The following is a 20,754-nucleotide window of genomic DNA, read 5'->3' on the forward strand; positions in this document are numbered from 1 at the left end:
CTCCTGTGCTGCTGGAAATCTCCCCCTTTGTCACCCAGACCCACATGAAGAGATCAATTAAACATTTGTCTAACCAAACATGAGTCAACCATGTCCACAAAAGTTACACAACAGTGACTCAGGGACCAGTCCTGCCACTTCAGGGGACTTGGGAGAAGCTGGAACTCACAGATGTTCCACCAACACTCACGTGAGAGGGATTGAAGCAGTCAAGGAAATGAGCCCTAAAGCCAACTCTGATTTACCACCAAGATGTGCTTGTGTGCAACAGCCTGGGAGCAAGGCACGAAGGGACATCCATCCCACTCCATCCTCATTACTTCCCAGTCTTCCTATACCATCACCTGGCATATGTCCCAAAAGTCCAGAGCTCACCACAGCCTGAGGGTGCCTCAAGGCACTGGAGCAGCAGCTGGGACCAGAGGATCTGTCTCTGGAGAACAGTGTGGAACACTTGGAGCCCGAGGCCCCTCACAGTCCCCAGACACTGCACCATCCCCTCCCCTGCTGCCACAGGCCATGGGAACACAGATCCACCCACCACACCAGGATTCACAGCCCTCCAGGCTGCCAACCCCTGCACAGCACAGCTGCCCCAGCTCCCTCCTTCCATACTCACCTCTGCTCCCCGCCAGCCCTTCCCAAACACCCAACTCCAGCTGGAAATACGTGCCATCCCCATGGCAGCTTCTGGGAAATGGAGCTCCCCAAGGCAGGATCTACCTCACCAAAGCAAAAGCACTTGGAACAGCCTGTAAATGATTTCTCCATAAAAATAATAGTAACAAATTATTCGTAATAAATTTATTTTTATATTGATTTACAGAGCTAAATGGAACATAAAAACAGCACCAAGCCATTGAAGTTTGTTCTACAAAACCAGGTTTAATACAAAAGGATGATGGTGATGCCTCACTGTGCACTTCTGGACGGTTAAAAAAGCTCACCCAAGCCCCAGAGAGTTTAAAAAGGTGTAAGAATGTAGGCACCAGTGTTTGAGAGAATTCCTGTGGCAGCAGTGACGATTTTGTTACATTTTGGAAGACTCAAGGCTGCTTTCATTTAATTCCTGATTTATTACAGTAGAAGTAGCTGGTCCTTCCCCCAAAGAGCTGTTGAGTCTCCTGCCCAAACATCTGATCTTCACAACCAAAAATATGGTAACAGTCAGCTCGACACAGAATATTCCCCATTTAATGGGAAAGAACTCCCTGTGTTTTGTTCCTGGAGAAACCTGCTCCCTCCTCCACCCATTCTGGTGGACATCCAGTAGCAGGAGATCCATATGGAGTCTCCATGGTTGTTCCCCAGCAGTCTGGGGGGTACTCGGTGGACTCCCCACCAGGGCAGGTGTGGGGAGAGCTACAGATTCTGCCAGGGAAGCAGAGAGTGGCACAGGGAGTCCACTTGATGTGGCATCACCTGCCCAAGCAGAGCAGAGACTGGCACAAGAACACACCTGCATGTGGCATCCCCTGCCCAGGGGGAGCAATGGCTGCCCCAGCCAGCCTGGAGCTCTCTGTGCATCCAGCCCCGGGATGTTCTCAAGGAGAGCAACACTGACAGGGTACAGGGCTCAAATCAACACTGGCTTCACTCTGCAGTTTTCCTGCCTGATGCCAGGAATGGATTTGGTCCCTGGAGCCTCAGGAGCTGTTGCACAGCCCCGGGAGGAGCAGAGCAGCAGCATCTCTGCTGAGCACAAACTGCCACACACTGGTGCCATTTCCTTGGAAACAAATAGTTGTTTGCTGGACATCAAAAGAAGCAGAATTAACCAAGTGATTATGGACACAAGATACAAAGCAGCAGGGTGGGACCAGTGGCTGCTCCTGGGACCCCTGGGGGGCTGCAGGAACAGAGACCTGTAATCCCTGTGCTGATACATCCCTGCTCCAAGACAAGCACAGACATTGCAGCTGCCCAGCAGAAACATCAACATTCGGTCCTCAAAGCCCTCCCAAAGCTGCTCTCTAATAGCCACAGACCAATCCCTGTGGCTGGAGCCACAGCAAAACGCTTTTGGAAGCTTTCTAGATCCTTTATTTTCCACACAAATTCCCCCCACCCCCCGAATTCATAAAGCACACAGACTGCAGACTTAAAAGTGTAACAGGGTCACAACCTCTCTCCATCCCCCCAGCCCAGCCCAAACCATCAAGGCACGTCAGGCCCTCCCTCCAGGCCCACCTTCACTTCATTCCTCCTCTCTCATTTTGGAAGGGTGAAGCCAACACATTTTACTCACCGAGAAGCAGCGAGTGCTTTCATCCCTCTTTGTCCAGATAAAAAACAAATTCTAACAAAACACACCTAATCTGCCACCCTAATGTTTCCATGGGAAATGTTATCTTTAAGCACATTCCCTGGTGGACACTGCCACCAGTTGGTCTTTGCAGAACTGAGGTCAAATTTTGCACCCCCAGACTCTGGCAGAGACGCCCCAGCCCTTGAGCGCAGATGTGCTTTTACTCTTTGTAAGTTGTTGCTTGCTTGCCACGGGAGCCAGGTCTCTGTGGAAGGCTCACTTTGGTGCAATTCCAGCTTCCCACCAGCTCAAGCCCATCCTCTTTCCAAGCCAACATTATTGCCCTGAATTTGTGTGTGTGAAGATTTTCAGAAAGGAGAGCAAACAGACACGTGCAACCCCAACCCTCGGGCCCTGCTCCTCCCACCACCAGCGAGGGGCCTGCCCCCTTGCAGAGGTCCATGTCCATATCCACAGCTGCTCCTCTCCTGCTCCTGCTCAGTGCTCCGAGTCCGAGAGGTAGGAGGGCTGAGTCCACCTCCACACCAGCATGTCCTCCCCGGCCACCCGGTGCGACTCCGTCTGGATCCGGGACTCGTTGGACGCCAGGAACTCCACAGCTCTCTCCCACACCCGCTTCATTTTTTTTCTGCAAGAAACAGCAAGAAAAAGAAATTAGAATCACAGCCTTGTTGTACTGCCCTGCCTACAGCAACTGTGGCTATGGATCCAGGCACTGCTGGCTGCCCCCTGCTCCCTGTGCAGGCAGGAGAGGACATCAAATCAGAATCCTGATTTAGAGATTTCAGACCAGGGCACGGACACACAGGTCCTGCCTGGGGGAAGATGAGACCCTCTGTCAGTGACAGTGGTAATTTCAGGCTCAATTGCCATTGCAAAGGGGCTTGATGGGGAAAGTGCCCTCCCCCTTCCTGCACACAGGGATCTCCCCCAGGGGACACTCTGACAATCACCCCCGGTTTGGATCCACTAATTCTGGGCACCTCACACAACATCCAATGCTCATGTCAAAAACCAAATCCAAGCACTGCTGGACAGAGCAATGACAAGACACCTGTGGGACTGCACAAAGAACCAGGCCCAGGACTGTCCCATCAGTCTGCACCAGGTTGAGGCACAGCCTGAGTTGTGACCAACCCCTTCCCAATCCAAAGGCTCCAGTCTCCTCCTGCAGAGCAGCTCCCAGCACTCAGCTGCTCATGGGCCCTGAGCTGCATTTCAGAGCTGTGCTGCTCACAGCCTGCTGCTTCCAGCCCTCCTGAGGGACCAGATCCAGCTCACCTGCTCTGAGGAGGGATCAGGCTGTCCCGGACATGGAAGATGCCAACGTAGGGGTAACGTTCCAAATTCCGTTCCCACTCCTTATAGTGGTCCTGGACAACAGCTGGGGAGTGGGAGGAGAGAAAAGTCAGAGCTCAGCACTGCAGGAAGCAGAGCAGGGCTACTTGAACTCAGATTGCTCCTACCTATGATCTTCTTCACCATCTCATACATGGCTTGTTCCTCTTCTTCCCTCTTCCTCCAGCGATACCTGAGGAAGATCAGGAACCCCCAAAGAGCCATCAGGCCTAAGAGAATAAAAACAAACTGAATTCAGTAACTGACAGTCCTGTATTGCTGGATGCAATTTTAGTTCTGACACTGCCTCTCCCCACAGGCATTTTTCACTCCCCGCAACTCAGGCCTGCTTGGAACTGAATCCAAGTGATTCATCCCCAGTGCAGCTACACCCCAAAACCCCTTGGAACTGACCCCCCCTGCAGCAGTAAAGCACATGTGGATGTGGAATGAGGTGGCTGGAAGGCCTCAGCACGGAGCTGCCCCCCATAAAAGAAACCTCAGCACAACCACAGTTCTTCAAGTCCCAGAGGAGTCTTTGCCAGAGGCCTCCCCCACAATGATCACTTTGGAAGACTGTCAGGCTTCATTGGTCCAAGGAGAGCAGCTTGATAAGGAAATAAAGCCTGAGGCTCCAGTGCCAGCCCCAAATTCAGATCTATATGGAAGGTTTAGCACTGACAGTGCCCCCATTAGACTTCAGCATCACAGCCTCTGCAACAAACAAAACTGTCCCCTGTCACCCCCTCCCTGTTGGGCTGGATTATAAACTTCTCCAGTCACACAGTTCTTGTTATCACCTAGCTGGGTAAAACCTCTGTCTCAGCTGAGGCATGACACACTATTCCAATAAAACCTCCAACCCTGAAATGCTACAAGTCATTATTAAAGAGGCTGGAAGACTTTGGAGCTTAGAGCAAGAAAAAAGAAAAACCGACTCGTTTAGGTAAGTTAACACACTTATTTTGCAGCCTGAAATAATGGGCACTTGAGGAATACCCAGGGAGTTAATCAGCTGGCTGATTTAAAGCACGTTTTAAGCACTCTGAGCACAAGAGCGGGGCTGTGGGTCTCCCTGTGCTGCCAGAACAAAGGTTAATTAGACATTAACTCATCAGCAGATTTATTTCACCTCTGCTAGTCATCTCCTACGGCTGAAGAACGTGTGTGTGCACAGGGGCTCATCCCTGCAGCTGGCAGGGAGGGCTGAGCACTCACACCAACTTACTCCAGAAGAACAGGAACAGGTTGGTGATGGCGGTGACCACGGCCCGGCGGAAGCGGCAGCCCAGCCCCATCTGCGGGTGGGCAGACTCCAGGCAGAACACCTCCTGAATGCTGGAAACAGGCCCTGAGGGGTCTCTGCCTTTCAGCCTGATGGGAAGAGAGAGAAGAATCTCACTGAGGAGAGCAGGCTCCAACTGCAGTCTTTAATCAAGGCGGGGAGAACAAACAGACTGCAGATGCTGTAACTCCTCCCGCGCAGCACACTCGAAATACTCCGACAGCCTCGTGCCAGAACACTGTGGGACTGGCTGCTTAGCAAGGGATGGATGTGGCTTCAGAAAGGCAGCAGAGGTGAAGCTCCCACTGGCACACTGTGGTCTCCCACCACAGCCACTGACAGCCCCTCTCAGTGTGCACAAGATTAAACTCTAAATTGGATTCCCACCTCCCACCAAAGGGAGGGAAAGGTTCCCTGAGCACTGCTGGGGGAGGCCAGGGAGCCTGGGCTGGTCACCTCTGCACTGGGGAGCAGCAACAGCTCAGCTAAAACAGTGACAGAGCATCAGTTGTGCCTGCAGGGAAGGCACCACTGCCAACCCAACCCATCACTCCTTCACCTGCAGCCACTGCAGCTCACCTGAGCCCCCAGCCTGCTCCAAACCCCCTGTGCCATTCCCTCAGCAGGTACTCAGAGCTCACAGGCATCGAGTGATCCAGGTAATCCAGAGGAATTGGACCAAGGGGAATTTTATTTCTTTAAGCTCCTAATTCTGCCTGCACTGAACAACCCATTAGACAAAGAGGTTTTCCCAATTTACTGGTGCTCTGCTCACAAAGTGCTGACAGCTCGGATTCGATTCCGGATTCTCCGGGAGCTGGAGACACACAGCTGTTTCTCATTCCTTGTCTTATTTACAATCCAAATTCCATGAAAATATTTAAAACATGCAACAGAATCACCCAGTGCAAAGCTCATTTTCAGTCCTGCCTCTCAGACTAGCACCTAGAAAATAATCTTATGTAGCTAAAAATGGCAGGGGCAGGTCTTGGGGATGCTCCACATTCCTGCACGGCACACGGATCCGGGGAAGAGCATCCATTTGGGGAACAGCAGAGCTGCTAATTATGGAAACAAAAAGGGGGAGTGCATTGTATCCCACAGCTCCTGACTTGAGTATAAAAATATGAATTTGAAAACTCTGGATCCCAGCCCACCTACAAATCCAGAGCTGCCCCTGAGGAAACCATGTCCCATCCTGGGAATTGCACACACCAGTAATCAAAGCAGCAGACGCTGTCTGATCCTTGGATCACAGCAGCAGCTGCAGGAATATTTAAGAGCAAATAGAGCAGTGGGAATTCCTACAAGGTTTGCTCACCAAACCCATCACTACAACTGCTGCAATTCAGTTAATCACAGACACATTTAGCAGCGTGAAAATGCAAACAACTGTTAAGACTTCCGAGTTAGCAGAGACTGGAGACAGCCCACACTTCCCAGAGGAAGGTAATGGTGGCTGCAGGCTCTGGGTAACACTTTTTCCTTAGATTATGGACTGAATGTTGTGGTTTTTCCCTGAAAACCCAGAACTGCTGCTTTTTCTCATGTATGGAACCTACTGGCTGAGGAACTCCCCCTCAGTGACCACCCACCACCCACAGTCAGTCTGACCATCCATCCAGGAAGAATTTCCTTATGGAAAAGGCTGTCAGGCATTGGAAGGGGCTGCCCAAGGAGGTGGTGGAGTCCCCACCCCTGAAGGTGTCCAAGGAATGACTGGACATGGCACTCAGTGATCTGAGCTGGGTGACAAGCTGGGCATTGGGCACAGGGTGGACTTGATGATCCTGGAGGACTTTTCCAACCTCAATGATCCTGTGATTTAATGTGCCCTGGGTGTTCTGCCAGAGACAACTGACACTAAAGAGATCACTCAATGTCCATTTTCCTCTCCTTCTCCTTGGGACTTGCCCTAAAGGCTCCCAAAGTGTGAAGGCTTTGCTGCCTAGTGAACCCTTTGGTCCAAGGATGCAATTCCACAAATGCTGCAGCTCTGTGTCCTGTAACTGTGCTGGAGAAAAGTTATCCTGGGAGAAGTAACCACATGGGCAGGTTTAAGAAGAGCTGTAGGTACAGAACCGTGGGCAGGACACCAGGCCCACCATTTCCAAACCTCACAAGAGGCACAACACAAGCACTGAAGCCACAACCAGCCCTGCCCTCCCACTCCCACCTCACCTGCCAGGCAGCAGGACATCCCTGGGCACAGTGTCCTGCAGCCAGAGCTGGAATCAGACTCCCAGAGGGAGCTCAGCTGCCATTTTGCTGCAGGGTTGTACTTTTCCTCTGGAAGTTTGCCCAGCAAGCACTGCCACAGCCAATCCCAGATGATCTGCTGAAGTCTAACAAGGTCTGGGAGCTAAAGGGCACCCACAGACCTGCCAAACTACACAGCAGCCAACACCCAGAACTGTAACTTTGACACACTGGGCTTCCACTTACCAAATTCCCAAATCCTTGTTGCTGTTCAGGATCCAGTGCAGGGCAGCATCAAACTTCTTTGGGGAGCTCCCAGTGACATTCTGTGCAAAGGAATCCGTAAGAAGGTTAGTTCTCCATTCACTTAAAATACTGAACAACTTCACTACAGGGGTGGGAAAATTCATTCCATACCAACTGTCCCCAGGTTAATCCTTATCAGAATTCTGCAAACTGGAGGAAGGAGAACTAAGCATGAAGGTCTGCCTGGACTAAAGCCTCCTGACTGGGAAGATGATGCATGAAGCACTCTGTGAAATAACACCATCCCAGACTGTTAAGACTAACCACTAAATACAACATAATCTTACTGACAGTTTACCAGGAAAGAAATGGAATGTTAGATCACAGCACTCTGTCTCCTGACACTCTGGAGTATAGAAAAATCCTTCTTCTGCCCAGCCCTCAATCCAGGGAAATTTCTGGTTTCACAAGACTGATGACTCCGGTGAAACAACAAACCATTAAGTTAAGATTTACAGGGGCTGAATCAGAGATGGAGGAGAAAATGATTTTCAAAAGAACTGCTGAGAACAGGACTGGCCAAAGGGGAAGTGAGAGATATGGGGAAGAATCAAACTAGGATGAGGGAGTAAAACGGATGGTGAATTGCTTCAGTGTCTATTATTTATTGCCTTATAAGAGACTAAGCACAAGGTTATAACAAAGCTGCTCACAGCCCACTCACCATCACGTGGTCCTTTGCCTCACTAACCCAAATGCATTTGCTTTTTAGATTCTCAGGGTTTCCACATTCAAAATTACCTGGTAAAAAAGTCAAATAGAAATAACGTTTGGAAAAAAGCCCTTGAACAGCTCAGAACTACATTCTGAATGTACACCAAGAAATTCTCTCCTTTCCAATCAGCTCCAGCCCTGAGGAAAATGACTCCAAGGTGAGATTTATACTGCAGGCAGATCAGATTATGACTATTAATAAAATGCTCAGCCACTGCATGTAGGTTGGAGAAGGGCAATCAAACCTCACACTTTAGAGCTGCTGAACACAGAATGAAGGGGAAATACTGTTTCTGCCCCATGCAGAGCACAGAGCCACATCTGTGCCCCAGTGCCCAGAGGGGCTCCTGCCATCAGGGACTGCAGAGCAGAGCTAATGTTCAAATTCAAAATGCTCCCAAGGAGCCTGAATCACAGCTCTGCCTTTCACCCAGGCACAGAAACGCTGGCGAGGAACTAAATCCTCTAAATCTTCCCTCACTGAGTTGACTAAACAAATGTGCTGAGAGACTGAATAAATCTGGTGGAAATCCAGCAGCTGCCGAAGTCAGATTTGAAAAGATTTAGGAATTCTGTGCAGCTTCAGTATCCAAAGGCTTCAGCCTTGTGGTCTGAAATACAGAAAATGGAACTAAACACCATGGCTCATTAACACTGCTCTGGATCTTGTTGAACAAGTCTCTACTCACACACTGGATTTCCAGCAGCCTTCTCCATCCCAAACACCAGTGATGGGCTGAATTTACTCATTAGTGGGGACTGAGCTGCCTGACCTCAGCTCAGAGAGCCTGTCCTATTCTGTGGTGAGAAAACAGAGGCTCTCACAAATCTGCTGCCACACTTCAGCAGAAATGACAATTTCTTAAGTCACTTTTACTTTGTTTGTAAGAACACACCAGCTTACACTGAATGGCTTTGAGTGTCTCAAAGAAAATTTCAAGATGTTGGTAGAAAACAATCATAAACCCAACTATTTCTACCTCAAATTCCCAGTATGTCAAGTGCAAATAAGACCCACTCACCAGGGCAGGGTGATACAAGTGCATTAGCCAAGCACTACTTAGAATAAAAATAACCCCACCTTTTCCTGTTTTCCTATTACCTGCCTTCCTCAGAGCTCTTCAAAGGGAACTGACTGTTCCACAAACCACTCCTTCCAAAGTGAGGGCAGAAACGACCAGGCAGGTGGAGAGGCAGTTTCTGCATGGCCAGGAGTGTTTGTAAGAGACTGGAACTCACCTGCCTGCACAGACAGGTAGTTGTAGAGCTCATGCAGCACAGCCATGGTCATGTCCTTCTGCTTGGCCTGGCAGAACTGAGGGTCAGAGACAGGAGCAAAGATGAACAGTGGGCACAGGGCAGTGTGAGAGCAGCTACAGCCCCCACACAAACAGCAGCAGAGGAGCCTGGCTCAGTCCTGCACCACCAGCCCCAGCCAAACACACCCACAGCAGACTGGCAGGCTGGAGTGACCTGCTGAGTCCTGTGCAAGTCCCTGCCCATGGCAGGGGCTGAACTGGGTGAGATTTAAGGTCCCTTCCAGCCCAAATGAGTCTGGGAGTCTACAAAGTGCCCCCAGGCCCCCAGCCCAGGCTGCAGCCCCAGCCACCTCCTCAGCCCCACCAGATGGGTCTGTTGGCCCCAGAACATCCCAGCCACCAACCCAACTCAAAATCCAACAGGACATTTTCTCACTCCTGAGCAGAGAACCAAGGAATGGTCTGGGTTTGAAAAGACCTTAGAGATTATTTTGTTCCAACCCCTGCCATGGGCAGGGACACCTTCCACCAGACCAGGCTGCTCCAAGGCCCATCCAACCTGGACCTGAACACTTCCAGGGATGGGGCAGCCACAGCTTCCCTAATAATCCATCCTGACAGAGGAAACAGGCTGTGAAGACACTCCATGGTGGAGTTCAGGGAATTAGCTGGATTAAATCTTGTAGAGTTAAAGCTGAAAACAGCTTTATTGCAAACCAATATCACTTCTGGTACAACTGTTGAAAGAAATTGATTCACATAATTGGGAATTTAAATTTTTATCTTTTGGACTCCCATACACATTCCTAATTTAATCTGGCCCATTAATTCCAAGTCATCAAGTCCCCAGTTTTCTGTAAAATGACAGAACTAATCATTTTACAGTCATAGTGCTATGGGTGGATGTTACACAGAATAATCACTGCTCTGTGAGAATCCCCCAGACCTGAATATAAATAAATAAATGCTTACATCATCCGTGCTTTTGTCACAATCCACAGGCAAGAGATTAACTGCAAGAGAGAAGAGGGTAAATTAGGTGGCTGCAAAGAAGAGTTTGATCAAGAGAGTAATTATCTTTTAGAGGAAGTTCTCCTTTAAAGCCTGATCCTGCTATTGTTAATCTCCCTTGGGCAGCACCTTGCAATGCAAACAGCCTGTTCAGGAGCTGCTCTGGGGGAAGCACCAAAGACAAATAAATAAACGGGTGCCAGTGATGAGTCTGGTCAGGTGGGAAGTAAAAAGTGGAGCTGGAAGCTTTAACAGCTCCTGTTTGAGGAGGTTCTTCACATGCTCATCTTTACACTCTAGTGATGCCTCTCACTGCCCACCAGAGGAGGGAAATCAAACCTCCTCAAGGCACAGGCTTTTGGTACAGGATTTATTTCAGCTGGAGGTGTTTGCTCTGCAGATTCTGGCTGTGGTTTATCTGACCCCCACCCCTTGGTCCGGGCTGCCCATCTGGGCACCTTCCAGCCCTGCCTGAGGACTGGCAGAACCCACACCTGGGCAACATTCCCTGCTTCAGACTCCTCCCACAGCTGGAACAGCTGCACCAGAAATCCATGGCATTGGGGATTTATCCTGACTTTGGGAACACAGCAGCTTTCCCAGCCCATGCAACGGGCACAGTGTGTGGGGGCTCAGCACCAGCACCTTCCCAAATGCCCCCAAACCCTTCTGCATTCAACTCAGAGGCCTAAAATGTCCATATTTCCAGCTGTTCCAGCTGGAGAACTCTGCTTTAAAAATCAGGTGGTGAGGAAGCCCCTTTTTCATTTCTCAAGGAAGGTCTGTCACGTTTTAAGTGTTGAATTCATTTGCTGCACTTCCCCCTGCCCAGGACAAAGGCTGGGACGGGCTGTGCTGGCAGAGGGAACATCCAGAACACACATCAGGAGTTACACAGACATTGTGTTACACCATAAACCCCATCCTTGGCCTAGCAGGAATGCATAAAACCCATCCTTGGCCTAGCAGGAATGGCATCCCCATAAACCCCACAGTTCTCAGGAACCAAAGGCCAAATTCATTTGGGAAAAGCACACACTTGACTTCCTTTCCATGAGTAACAAGGTTTCCCATGGGCAAGGGGAGGTGGAGGCAGGGACAGAAGCAGAGGTCAGGTTACAGCAGTGACAATGACAGATGTGCCCGTGATAGAAGCAGTAAAGGGAAAGCAGGGAAAAGGTGAGGAATAAAGTTTAAATCCGAATTAAACCCGTGCACGTACAACTCTCCTCTCTCCTGTCCAGCCAGCCTGACCCAACCATCTTCACGGCGAGGATGCCCACAAAAATCACGAGCAGCACCAAGCTGGCGAGGTAGAGGAACTGGGACAGGTAGAACTCCAGGCCGCCTCCCTTGCCCTCGGGCTGCTGCCTCGGCGCCGAGCGGAGCAGGGCGGAGCGGGCGGTCACTGCGGAGCCGGCATCGCCCGCGGACCGCCATGGGAAGCGCCGGATCAGCCCCCCGGCCCTGCCGCCCGAGCTCCCATCCCGCTCAGCGCTGCCGGCCTGGCTCTCCTTCCCCCTCCGGAAGAGCTGACTGAAGGCGCCGGGGGCGGCCGAGGAGCCCCAGTGGCTGCCGGGGGTGCCCTCAGTGTCGCGCCGCCACCAGCTGTTGGCGGAGAGCCCCCTGCTCTCCGTGTCCCAGGCGCTGTGCCCCGCCGTGCCCCAGGAGCTGCGGGCCCTCAGGCTGTCCTGGCCGGGCAGGGCCCTGCAGCCGAGCCCCGCCGAGGAGCCCCAGTAGGGCGTGGAGCTCAGCCCGCCGCCCTCCGCGGGGAGCCCCGAGCCCGCCCCGAGGTCGAGCCCCGCCGCCCTGTCGGCGGGCGGGCTCCACTGGGCCGCCGAGTTCGCCCCCCGGAACCTGTCCAGGGTGGGCCGGAGCCCCGCGGGGCGCTCCGCGGCCGAGCCCCAGTGCCGGGAGGAGCCGCGGGGCCCGTCCAGGGCGGCCCCCGGGCCCGCGCCGAGCCCCCGGCCCCGCTCCCCGTCCCACTGCGAGGGGGAGCCGAGCCCGCCGTGCCCGGCCAGCGCCGACCCCAGCCCGCCCCCGCCCCGCTCCACGGTCGTGCCCCAGCGCTCCGAGGGGCTCAGCCCGCCCAGGCTGTCCCGGGACAGGCCGCCCTCGGCCCCGGCGCCTCCCCGGCCCGCCGGGGACCCCCACGCCTGCCCGCCGCCCTCCCCTGACAGCCCCCAGCGGGACGCGGGCGGCTGCCCCCGCTCCTCCTCATCCTCATCCTCCTCATCCTCATCCTCCTCCTCACTGTCGCGGGTGAGGCCCGAGCGCTGCCGCGAGGGCGAGGCCTGCGGCGGAGCGGCGCGGGAGCGGCCCGGGCTGGGCGGCGCGGCGCGGCCGCTGCGCCGGGCGGCCGCCACCTCTGCCCGCAGGCAGCCCAGCTTCTTGACGTAGACCTTGCGGGTGGTGGCGGTGATGGGCCCCGGGCGGTAGCCGAGCTCCAGCAGCTCCCTGCGGAGCTCCGCGTCCGTCAGCTCCGCCATGGCCGCGCCAGGCCCCGCCGGAAGCGCCGCGCGCGCGGGAAGCGCCGCCGCCATCTTGGGAGGGGCCCGGGGCGCCGCCATGTTGGGAAGGGCCGGGCGGAGCGGCCATGGCGGGCGCCATGTTGGGGAGGTCACGGAATTCACCTCCTCTTCCAAATCTACCCAAGAAAGCAGCAGCGAGAGGCCGAGATTTGTCCGTCTGGGTGGCAACAGGAAATATACCCTCACCAAGGGCCACCAAAGATGTTCCACGAGACTTTTGTGTTTCCAGGTTTATATCCTGAGAAATCCCCTCCCCAAAGTCAGGCGCAATATTTGGGGTGACTCTGAACAGCTCTAATGGGCTGCTCTTCTCTCTCTTAGCTCTGTATTTCCTTTCTAACTAAAACCCTTACAGCTTCAGGCCCCTAATCTAGGCAGGTTTTCTGATTTTTTTATTACAGCTCATCTTCTAATCTAAACGGGTTTTGGTTTATTTCTCAAAGTTCATCCTGAAGCTACAGGGTTAAAATCCTCTTTGCTTAAAGCTCTGCATGGTTAAGAGAACTGTTATATAAATGTGAGCACCAACTGTGCTTAGACAAACTTGGGTACAAGCTAAAATCAAAAATTAATATAAAATACAAAATTAGTACAGGTCTGATTAAAATTTAAGCAAAGATCGTATGATTTTATGGAGAAGGGATAAAATCCATTTTCTTGAGGGGTCCCTGAATCTCAGCCCATATCCCCATGGACACCCCTGCCCACAGTGCTGGTGGTGAGGCTGGCAGTGGATTCCCCGTTTCTGCAGCCCCTCCTCATCCCTCTGGACAATCTGTTGCCACCCTGTGCCCACAGTGCTGGTGGTGAGGCTGGCAGTGGATTCCCCGTTTCTGCAGCCCCTCCTCATCCCTCTGGACAATCTGTTGCCACCCCTGCCCACAGTGCTGGTGGTGAGGCTGGCAGTGGATTCCCCGTTTCTGCAGCCCCTCCTCACCCCCACAGCTCGGGGAGCAGCCGGGGCTCAGTGATGCTCAGCTGTGCAAAGGCAGATTCCCAGCCCTGGTGCAGCTCTCAGATCTCTGGGCTGGGACAGCGAGCAGGGACATCCTCCACCCTCCCTGCGAGCCCAGAAGCTGCCTCAGACCTGCTGGCACCAAGGCAGGTGCCAGCTGGGAAGAGCAGCCGTGTGGCACCTCCTGCACCTCCTTGCACTGAGCCAGGACTGTGTGAGCTCTGGGAACAGCTCAGCTCTGAGTTCACACAGCGCCTGAGGGGGAGAGGCTGCACCCCAAACCCACGGCAGCAGCTGAGCCTTCCCCTCCTGACTGATGGGCTGCTGAAACCCCCTGAGCCCCCCTCCTTAGCCCTGCCATTTGGGTGACAGGCCCGCAGATGTCACCAGGGAAGTGTCAAGTCTCCCCTGGAGCCAACTGTGCCCATTTATCACCCTGTCACTCCCAGCAGTGGCACAGTGTGACCCAAGAACCCCCACCCACCCTCGCCCTGCTGAGCTGCTTATTGCCTTAGAAACTCAGAGGTGATTCCATTCCCTTCTCTCCTCTTTCCCTGCCTCTTTCCCTGCTTATCCCACCCCAAAACTCTGGTTTCTGGAGCAACACATTCTTCTACCTGCCTGCAGGTGGGCCTGGGTGCTGCTGCTGCCAAAGCACCTTGCAGGGCACAGGGACACGAGTCTGTCCTGCAGCCTGGAGGAACGTTTGTTTCTTAAGCAGAACTCCCTTGACAGCAGGAGTTGTGCCTGGGTCTTCCAACAGAGGAGTTTCTGCTTCTCCTACTCAGGCCCCTGAGGGTGGAAGGAATTTAATCCCAAAAGCTGAAGGCCTCTTGTATTTTGGTGCCTCTTTGGACAACACAGTTGTTGCTGCAGGACAGGGCAGGGGTTCCTACAGCCACTGTCACAACCAGCCCTACATCCTGAGCTCATTTATAGCTGGGACAGCTGGGAAGAGCTGCTGGCAGAACCAGGGGGTCAGAGCCAGCCCTCGCTGCTGGAGCTTGCCTGGGTCCAAGTGTGAGAGCAGAGGGAGAGATCCCTGAAGTGTCACAGTGGTGGATCTCCCTGTGGAAATCTCCACAGCATCAGCCCCACCACCACCCTGCTGGGAAATGGTTCAGGAAGCAAATCCAAGAGACTCATGTTCACTTTCTTTCCTGCCATCACTGGAAAACTTTCCTTCCCGGGCAGCACAGGGGAGTCTGGAAGATGGTGGGAGTGGAGGGGGTGGGCAAAGGGCACACTGGAGGGGCAGCTCTGACTGGCAGCAGAGCTTAAGGAGGGGTTTAGGAGCAGCTCGCCCCTTGAGGGGAAATTCCCCTTGTTTTCCTGTGGCAGGGCAAAATCAAACCTGGAGCAAATGTCTGGGTCTTTCTGGGCCCCTCTGAAGCAAATGGTGTCTCTGATCTTGCTGGACCCCAGGGTAATGTGGTGCAGCTCCCCCAGGGGTTTCCAGGCCATCTCTTCCATGGATATGACTCCACTGCAGGCTGAGCTCCTACAGCCCAGCAGCCCAGGCTGCTCTCACTTCCAGCCTAATGGAATGTATTATTTCCCATCTTCCTCCCCCTCAGAGTCATTATAGCAATTACACAGCTCACCCTGCCTCAGCAGCAAGCCCTGCAAACCAGGAGCTACCTGGAGCTGATCAGCCCATGGACAAGGATTGTGCCTTTGGATCAAACATTAGAGCTGTAATCCACTCTGTGCTGGATGTTCCATTATGCATTGGGAGATTTCTCCTCTCCTGAGGGCTGGTTATGGCAGAACACGCCGAGGGGTGTTGTTCCAGCACAAACAGAGCTATTGGAATGAGCTCAGCGAGAACAGAACTCATGTTGGGTTGGGAGGATAAAATTGGATTGGAATTGGATATATGCACGTACAAACCATTGATCTCATCCATCCTTACTTTACATATGTTGGATTTCCTGCTGCCAGCATAGAGGAGCAGCTCTAAAATTAGCCAAAGGTATGGAAATGGAGAGCAGGATGTTCAAGTGGAATTACGACTTCACCGCCGGGTGTGTTTGAGAGGCAGCAATAAGGGCAGAGCTCTGCCCTGTTCCCACATGCTGGGCCTGGCACAGCCATGGCACACGTGTCCCTCCCAGTGCTGCCTGGATTCCTGTCACAGGGGGATGTGAGGGGGCTGGAGCACAGGTAGGGGCTGCAGGTCAGGGCTCCTGCATTCCCCTCCAGCGTGGGAATGTACCAGAGTGGCCCCTTGCACCCGGAGCAGGGAGCTGGGTTAGGGACACCCTGGTCCCCCACCCACTCCTGTGTCACCAGTTTGGCTGGGAGAGCTGGGAAAGGTTTGCCTCAGTTTCCCTTGTTGGCAAAAGGGAGTGCTAAAACTTATTAGTCCTCGAAAATGAATTGCTTGGGCTTTGCCACACACTTTCACAGAATCCTGGAATCATTGAGATAGCAAAAGACCTCCCAGACCATTGAGTCTGACCTGTGACTGATCCCCCCCTTGTCACCCAGCCTGGAGCACTGAGTGCCACATCCAGTCATTCCTTGGACACCTCCAACGATGGGGAATCCAGCACCTCCCCAGGCAGCCCCTTCCAATGCCTGACCACCCTTTCCAGGAAGAAATCCCTCCTCATGTTCAACCTGAACCTCCCGTGGCACAGCCTGAGGCTGTTCCCTCTCCTCCTGTCCCTGTTCCCTGGAGCAGAGCCCGACCCACCCCAGTTCCCCCCTCCTGGCAGGGATTGCAGAGGGTGAGAAGGTCCTCCCTGAGCCTCCTTTTCTCCAGGCTGAGCCCCCGCAGCTCCCTCAGCAGCTCCTCATGGGATGGACTCCAGAGCAGTGCTCAGGAGGACAGGGAGGTTCTTCAGAACCCAGAGCCCTCCCTCTCTCTTTTCTCACACTTGCCACTCTCCATCTGGCTGAGAGGCACGAAGGACTGAAGGCACAAATCCTCTGTTTAATTATGCTGCGCATTTTATTATCTCACCTCAGATTTTGTTGTTAATCTCTCTTACAGATTTCGTTTACATAAGTGGAGTCTTTTTGCTTTAGCAGCTCCAGCACTTTCTCTTCTGATTCTGCAGATATCAGTCAGCTAAAGGGAAAAAAGAGAAAAGCACAAGTGTCCTTAAATTTGTCATTCAGTCTTTCAGGGCTTTGTATATTGTTTCCCACTCCACATCTCCCAAAGTAAAAGCTCAAAGGCAAACTGAAATCAGCACAGGCAGAACAACCCTCACAGGGAGAGCAGGACCTCTTACCTGGGCTTAAATGTCCCAAACAAGGCAAAGCTGCAGAGATAATACCGGGGAGACCCATCCCACCACCCCTCAATGTGCAGGCAGGCAGAGCTGCAGGGCAGACTGCCCCTGGATATTTGCTGTTGCAATTCCCACACACTAAGCCCAAAGGAAACGGAGGATTTGCAGCAAATTCGTGTGTAATTAAGTGTTAGTGTTAAGCCCCATGCAGGGAGCTGGTGTTCTGAGCTGGCTGCAGGTGCTGAGCTGCCTTGCAGGTGCAGTTGGCCTTATGAGCTCTCTTGGAGGACTTCTGGGGAGGAGGAGGAGGGAAGTGGCAAACAGCGCCCAGGAGAGCTGCTGAGATGGGTCGTGCTGCTGCTGACAGGCAATATCAGCTCTAGGGCACAGGCAGCACCTTAGCAAGAAATAACCTTCCCAGAAGGGAGTGGTTGGGATCTGAGGACTCTGTAAAGTGAGCAAACATGACACAAAAGCCCTTCTGGGGAATATAAATATCTCTGTGCTGATGAGGTGGTGAGAGGAGGGAAAGGCAGAATTCCCAAGGCAGAAGTCAACCTCCTGACAGTACCGTCTGGGGTGTCCTGTAACAGCTCTGCCAGCAGTTTCTCCAGGACATCTTGGTATTTTTCCAGCTGCCTTGGGGTGAGCCACATCCCAGGTCTGACAGGAACAGCCTGCTGTGGAGAGAGCCAGAGGAGTCAGAAGCTGAGGAGAACAGAGGGAGGGAGGTTGGGGTGCTTTGATCCCACTCAGACTGAGGTGGTGGAGGGTCTGGGGCAGACAGACTTGGAAGGAAGAGCATGAACCTCGTATGGGGAAAAGCAACATTTTAAGTCAATGCACTCTTGTGCTGCTCAGAGTGCTCAGGTTTTCACGGATAGCATCACCCATGGGCTGACTCAGAAACACAGATAAAGGCACCTCCTGGCAGCATGGACTGTAATGAAAATAATTTCTGAACCTTACAATCCTCCCATCTCACACGCTGACCCTTCACTGGGGCAGGCAGAGCACCCTCAGCAAAGGCTGGGGATGAGACATCCCCCTGCCCCCTCCTTTTGCTGGCAGAGAATGGCTGAGCTCCCTGCAGGAGGGGCTGCACAGACAGACAAAATTCCCCGTGTTCAGGTGGAAAAGCACAATTTTCAGACTTGGCCAACTAGGCAAATATGATTTTGAGGGCTTAGGCTGGCACTTAAATCCCTAAAATTGCCCATTTTCTGCTCTGTATACAAACTTTGGGGAGTGCACTGTATGAGCCCAAGTTTATAAGTAAGGTCTTGCCAGTGCAGAGGAGTGTGGGATCGGAGGTGACACTGGGCAGCACACCTGGAACTGGCTGAAAAGGTGACAGGTTAACTCCAGAGCTGAAGCACAGCTGGGAATTCCTGCCTTGCATTTGGCTGGAGTTCACTGAATGGCAAAGACAAACCTCATGGTTCCATTTTCCTAAGGGTGAAGCCAGGTGGGTCTCAGGGGTGATCTGGCTACTGAGTGTCCAAGATAATTTATGGGATGGAAGTAAAACTTTTCTCTGGTGCAACCTGGTAGGGCTGGCACAGGACACCTCTTGGGCTCCTGGTCCCCCTGCATGTCCTTGGGGGCTCCTTAGAGTCAAATGGCTCAGCATACCTGGATGGTCTTGGCCGTGTTGACCCCCACAATGGGTTGCTCAGACAAGCCTTCCTCATCCAGCTGCTGCAGGGAGCTCAGGGACTTCTTCTGCCCTCCCTTGTTCCTCTCCTTTTCCTGCAGCTTAAGAGCAGAGAGCAAATGGCACAGTCAGTGATGCTGGGCCACAATATCCTGAGGGTCCCAAGCCTGCACCAGATCAGCAGTGTGATGCCCAGCAGCCAGGAATCCACAGCACCAGGCACAGAACTGGGGCACAGGAGGGCTCACCACTGCCTGGAGCCAGTGTGGAACCCTCCCCAGGGCCTCAGCTCGCTGGGAAGGGCCATCAGCTGTGGCCAGTGTGGCAGAGGCTGCATGTTGGGGGTAAGGTCGGGTTACAGGGTGGTGAGTGAAGGTCTGTAGTAAACAGGACACACGTGTCACACGTGATCTGTGCAAGGTAACTCTGTCAGCAGGGCAGGGAAGCTGAGAACACTGACCTTACCGAGCTGCTCCAGAGACCTGGCCCTTGTTCTGTTCTGTGGCACTGGCAAGGAAGTTTAACTGAGCCCTTCACAGGCTCATTGCACATGGAGAGCTCCGTGCAGAGGTTGAGAATTCCCAGCCTTCCTGCTGGTCTGTAATGTCGGTCCATCAGCATTCATGGGGCTAAACTTGCCTTCAGTGCCCTCCCTTTATTCCCAGTGCAAAGGAAAAGCCAGAGATGCTTTGGGATATGACAGACACATTCTCAGAGGAGCAGGGTCAGTTTTTGAGGAACAGATTTCACCCACATACCTCCAGAAGACCCTCAGTCCTTGGCAGACATGGAGCTGCAGGGGCTGTGACACATGAACAGTCAACCTGGAACCCGTGTGTGGGTCCCCACCATCCTCCCCGAGGACACTGAAGGCTGACTGTGCTCCCCACAAACAGCAACTGCTCCCCATTGAGTGGATGAGTGTTGGAAATAGGATCTCTCCTGCTACCAATGGGCTCTGCAGTGCAGGGGAAGCTCACTCGGGCTGTGTTTCAGAAGATGCAGTTCTCTGAGCCTGCCTGACACTTCTCAACAGTATTAGTTTCACATCAAAAGCAAAAACATTCTCTCGGCACGTCCCAGAGGTGACAACCATCCGGAGGATGGTTAATTATTTGTTACAACAAAAGACCCATCACTGTGGTGATGGGAGGCTGCAGCTTCTCTGTAAAAATTACAGCCACTGGCACAGAGGAAGGAAAAATGAGCCCCATGGGCTGCAGGTGACAACCCACACAGGTCTGTCAGACCTTATGCAGAGGAGTCCAGGCTCTTCCTTTCTGGTCCCACACCTCAGGAATTGACTCTGCCCTCCCCATCCCTGAACTTTGGGAGCAGTGTGGTGTGGGCTGGATCACAGTGTCTCTTGTTCAGCAGGAGGGGCAGGTGATGGGGGCACAGGGTGCACCTGCAGAGTTTGGGGGTTGAGGGCAGGAGAAACACCTCTCCTGGATTATTCAGCACATTTGGAGGGGTTACCTGCATTTTCTGGAAGTCACTCTGGGTGAAGAAGGGCATGAAACCTTCAGCCTGTTCAGCCAGCAGAGACACCAGGTACACCAGGAGCAAACTGGCCACCACCTTCCTCGAAACCATCATGAGAGTCTGAACAACACAGGGAAGAAGACACCAGGGGGTAAGTGTGGACAGGGACATTTGAGTAGAAATCCCTTTGGCTTTGCATCAGCTGCAATCAAATTGATCCTCCAGCTAACCAGAGGTATATTTACTCTTCCAGTTGCTCCTAAGCTGAGAATAGAAGTGTCTTGACTAACAATTCTCTTCTCAAACCTGTTTGTGTAAACAGATTTGTTATTGAGCACCATCTCCAGGGCTGTCAAGCCCAGCCCTCCAGCACTGCTCCAGCCTCCCTGTCCTCCAGCCTCAGCCCTCCAGCTCTGTTGGTGTAAGATTCTCACACATCCAGAGCAAAACACTCCCATCAGTCCCACAGGGGAGACTGGGATGCTGTGAGAGAGAGAACA

The 20,754-nt window shown here is 53.1% G+C and overlaps 2 protein-coding genes across 2 annotated transcripts; both read right to left on the minus strand.

Moving 5' to 3' along the window:
• Positions 1 to 782: 782 nt before the first annotated feature.
• On the minus strand, positions 783 to 12,891 carry LEMD2 (LEM domain nuclear envelope protein 2). The gene is made up of 9 exons (XM_071578683.1): positions 11,604 to 12,891; positions 10,343 to 10,383; positions 9,351 to 9,426; positions 8,062 to 8,138; positions 7,338 to 7,417; positions 4,836 to 4,981; positions 3,736 to 3,837; positions 3,551 to 3,653; positions 783 to 2,897 (listed from the first exon to the last, which is right to left on the minus strand). The coding sequence occupies exons 1-9, from the start codon at positions 12,868 to 12,870 to the stop codon at positions 2,747 to 2,749; spliced, it is 2,043 nt and encodes a 680-aa protein (XP_071434784.1). The 5' UTR covers positions 12,871 to 12,891; the 3' UTR covers positions 783 to 2,746.
• Positions 12,892 to 17,491: 4,600 nt separating this feature from the next.
• Positions 17,492 to 20,365, minus strand: MLN (motilin). The gene is made up of 4 exons (XM_071578432.1): positions 20,249 to 20,365; positions 18,748 to 18,870; positions 17,684 to 17,792; positions 17,492 to 17,559 (listed from the first exon to the last, which is right to left on the minus strand). The coding sequence occupies exons 1-4, from the start codon at positions 20,363 to 20,365 to the stop codon at positions 17,492 to 17,494; spliced, it is 417 nt and encodes a 138-aa protein (XP_071434533.1).
• Positions 20,366 to 20,754: the final 389 nt, after the last annotated feature.

Source organism: Pithys albifrons, chromosome 28 (genome assembly GCF_047495875.1).
Source record: "Pithys albifrons albifrons isolate INPA30051 chromosome 28, PitAlb_v1, whole genome shotgun sequence".
Lineage (NCBI taxonomy): Eukaryota > Metazoa > Chordata > Aves > Passeriformes > Thamnophilidae > Pithys > Pithys albifrons.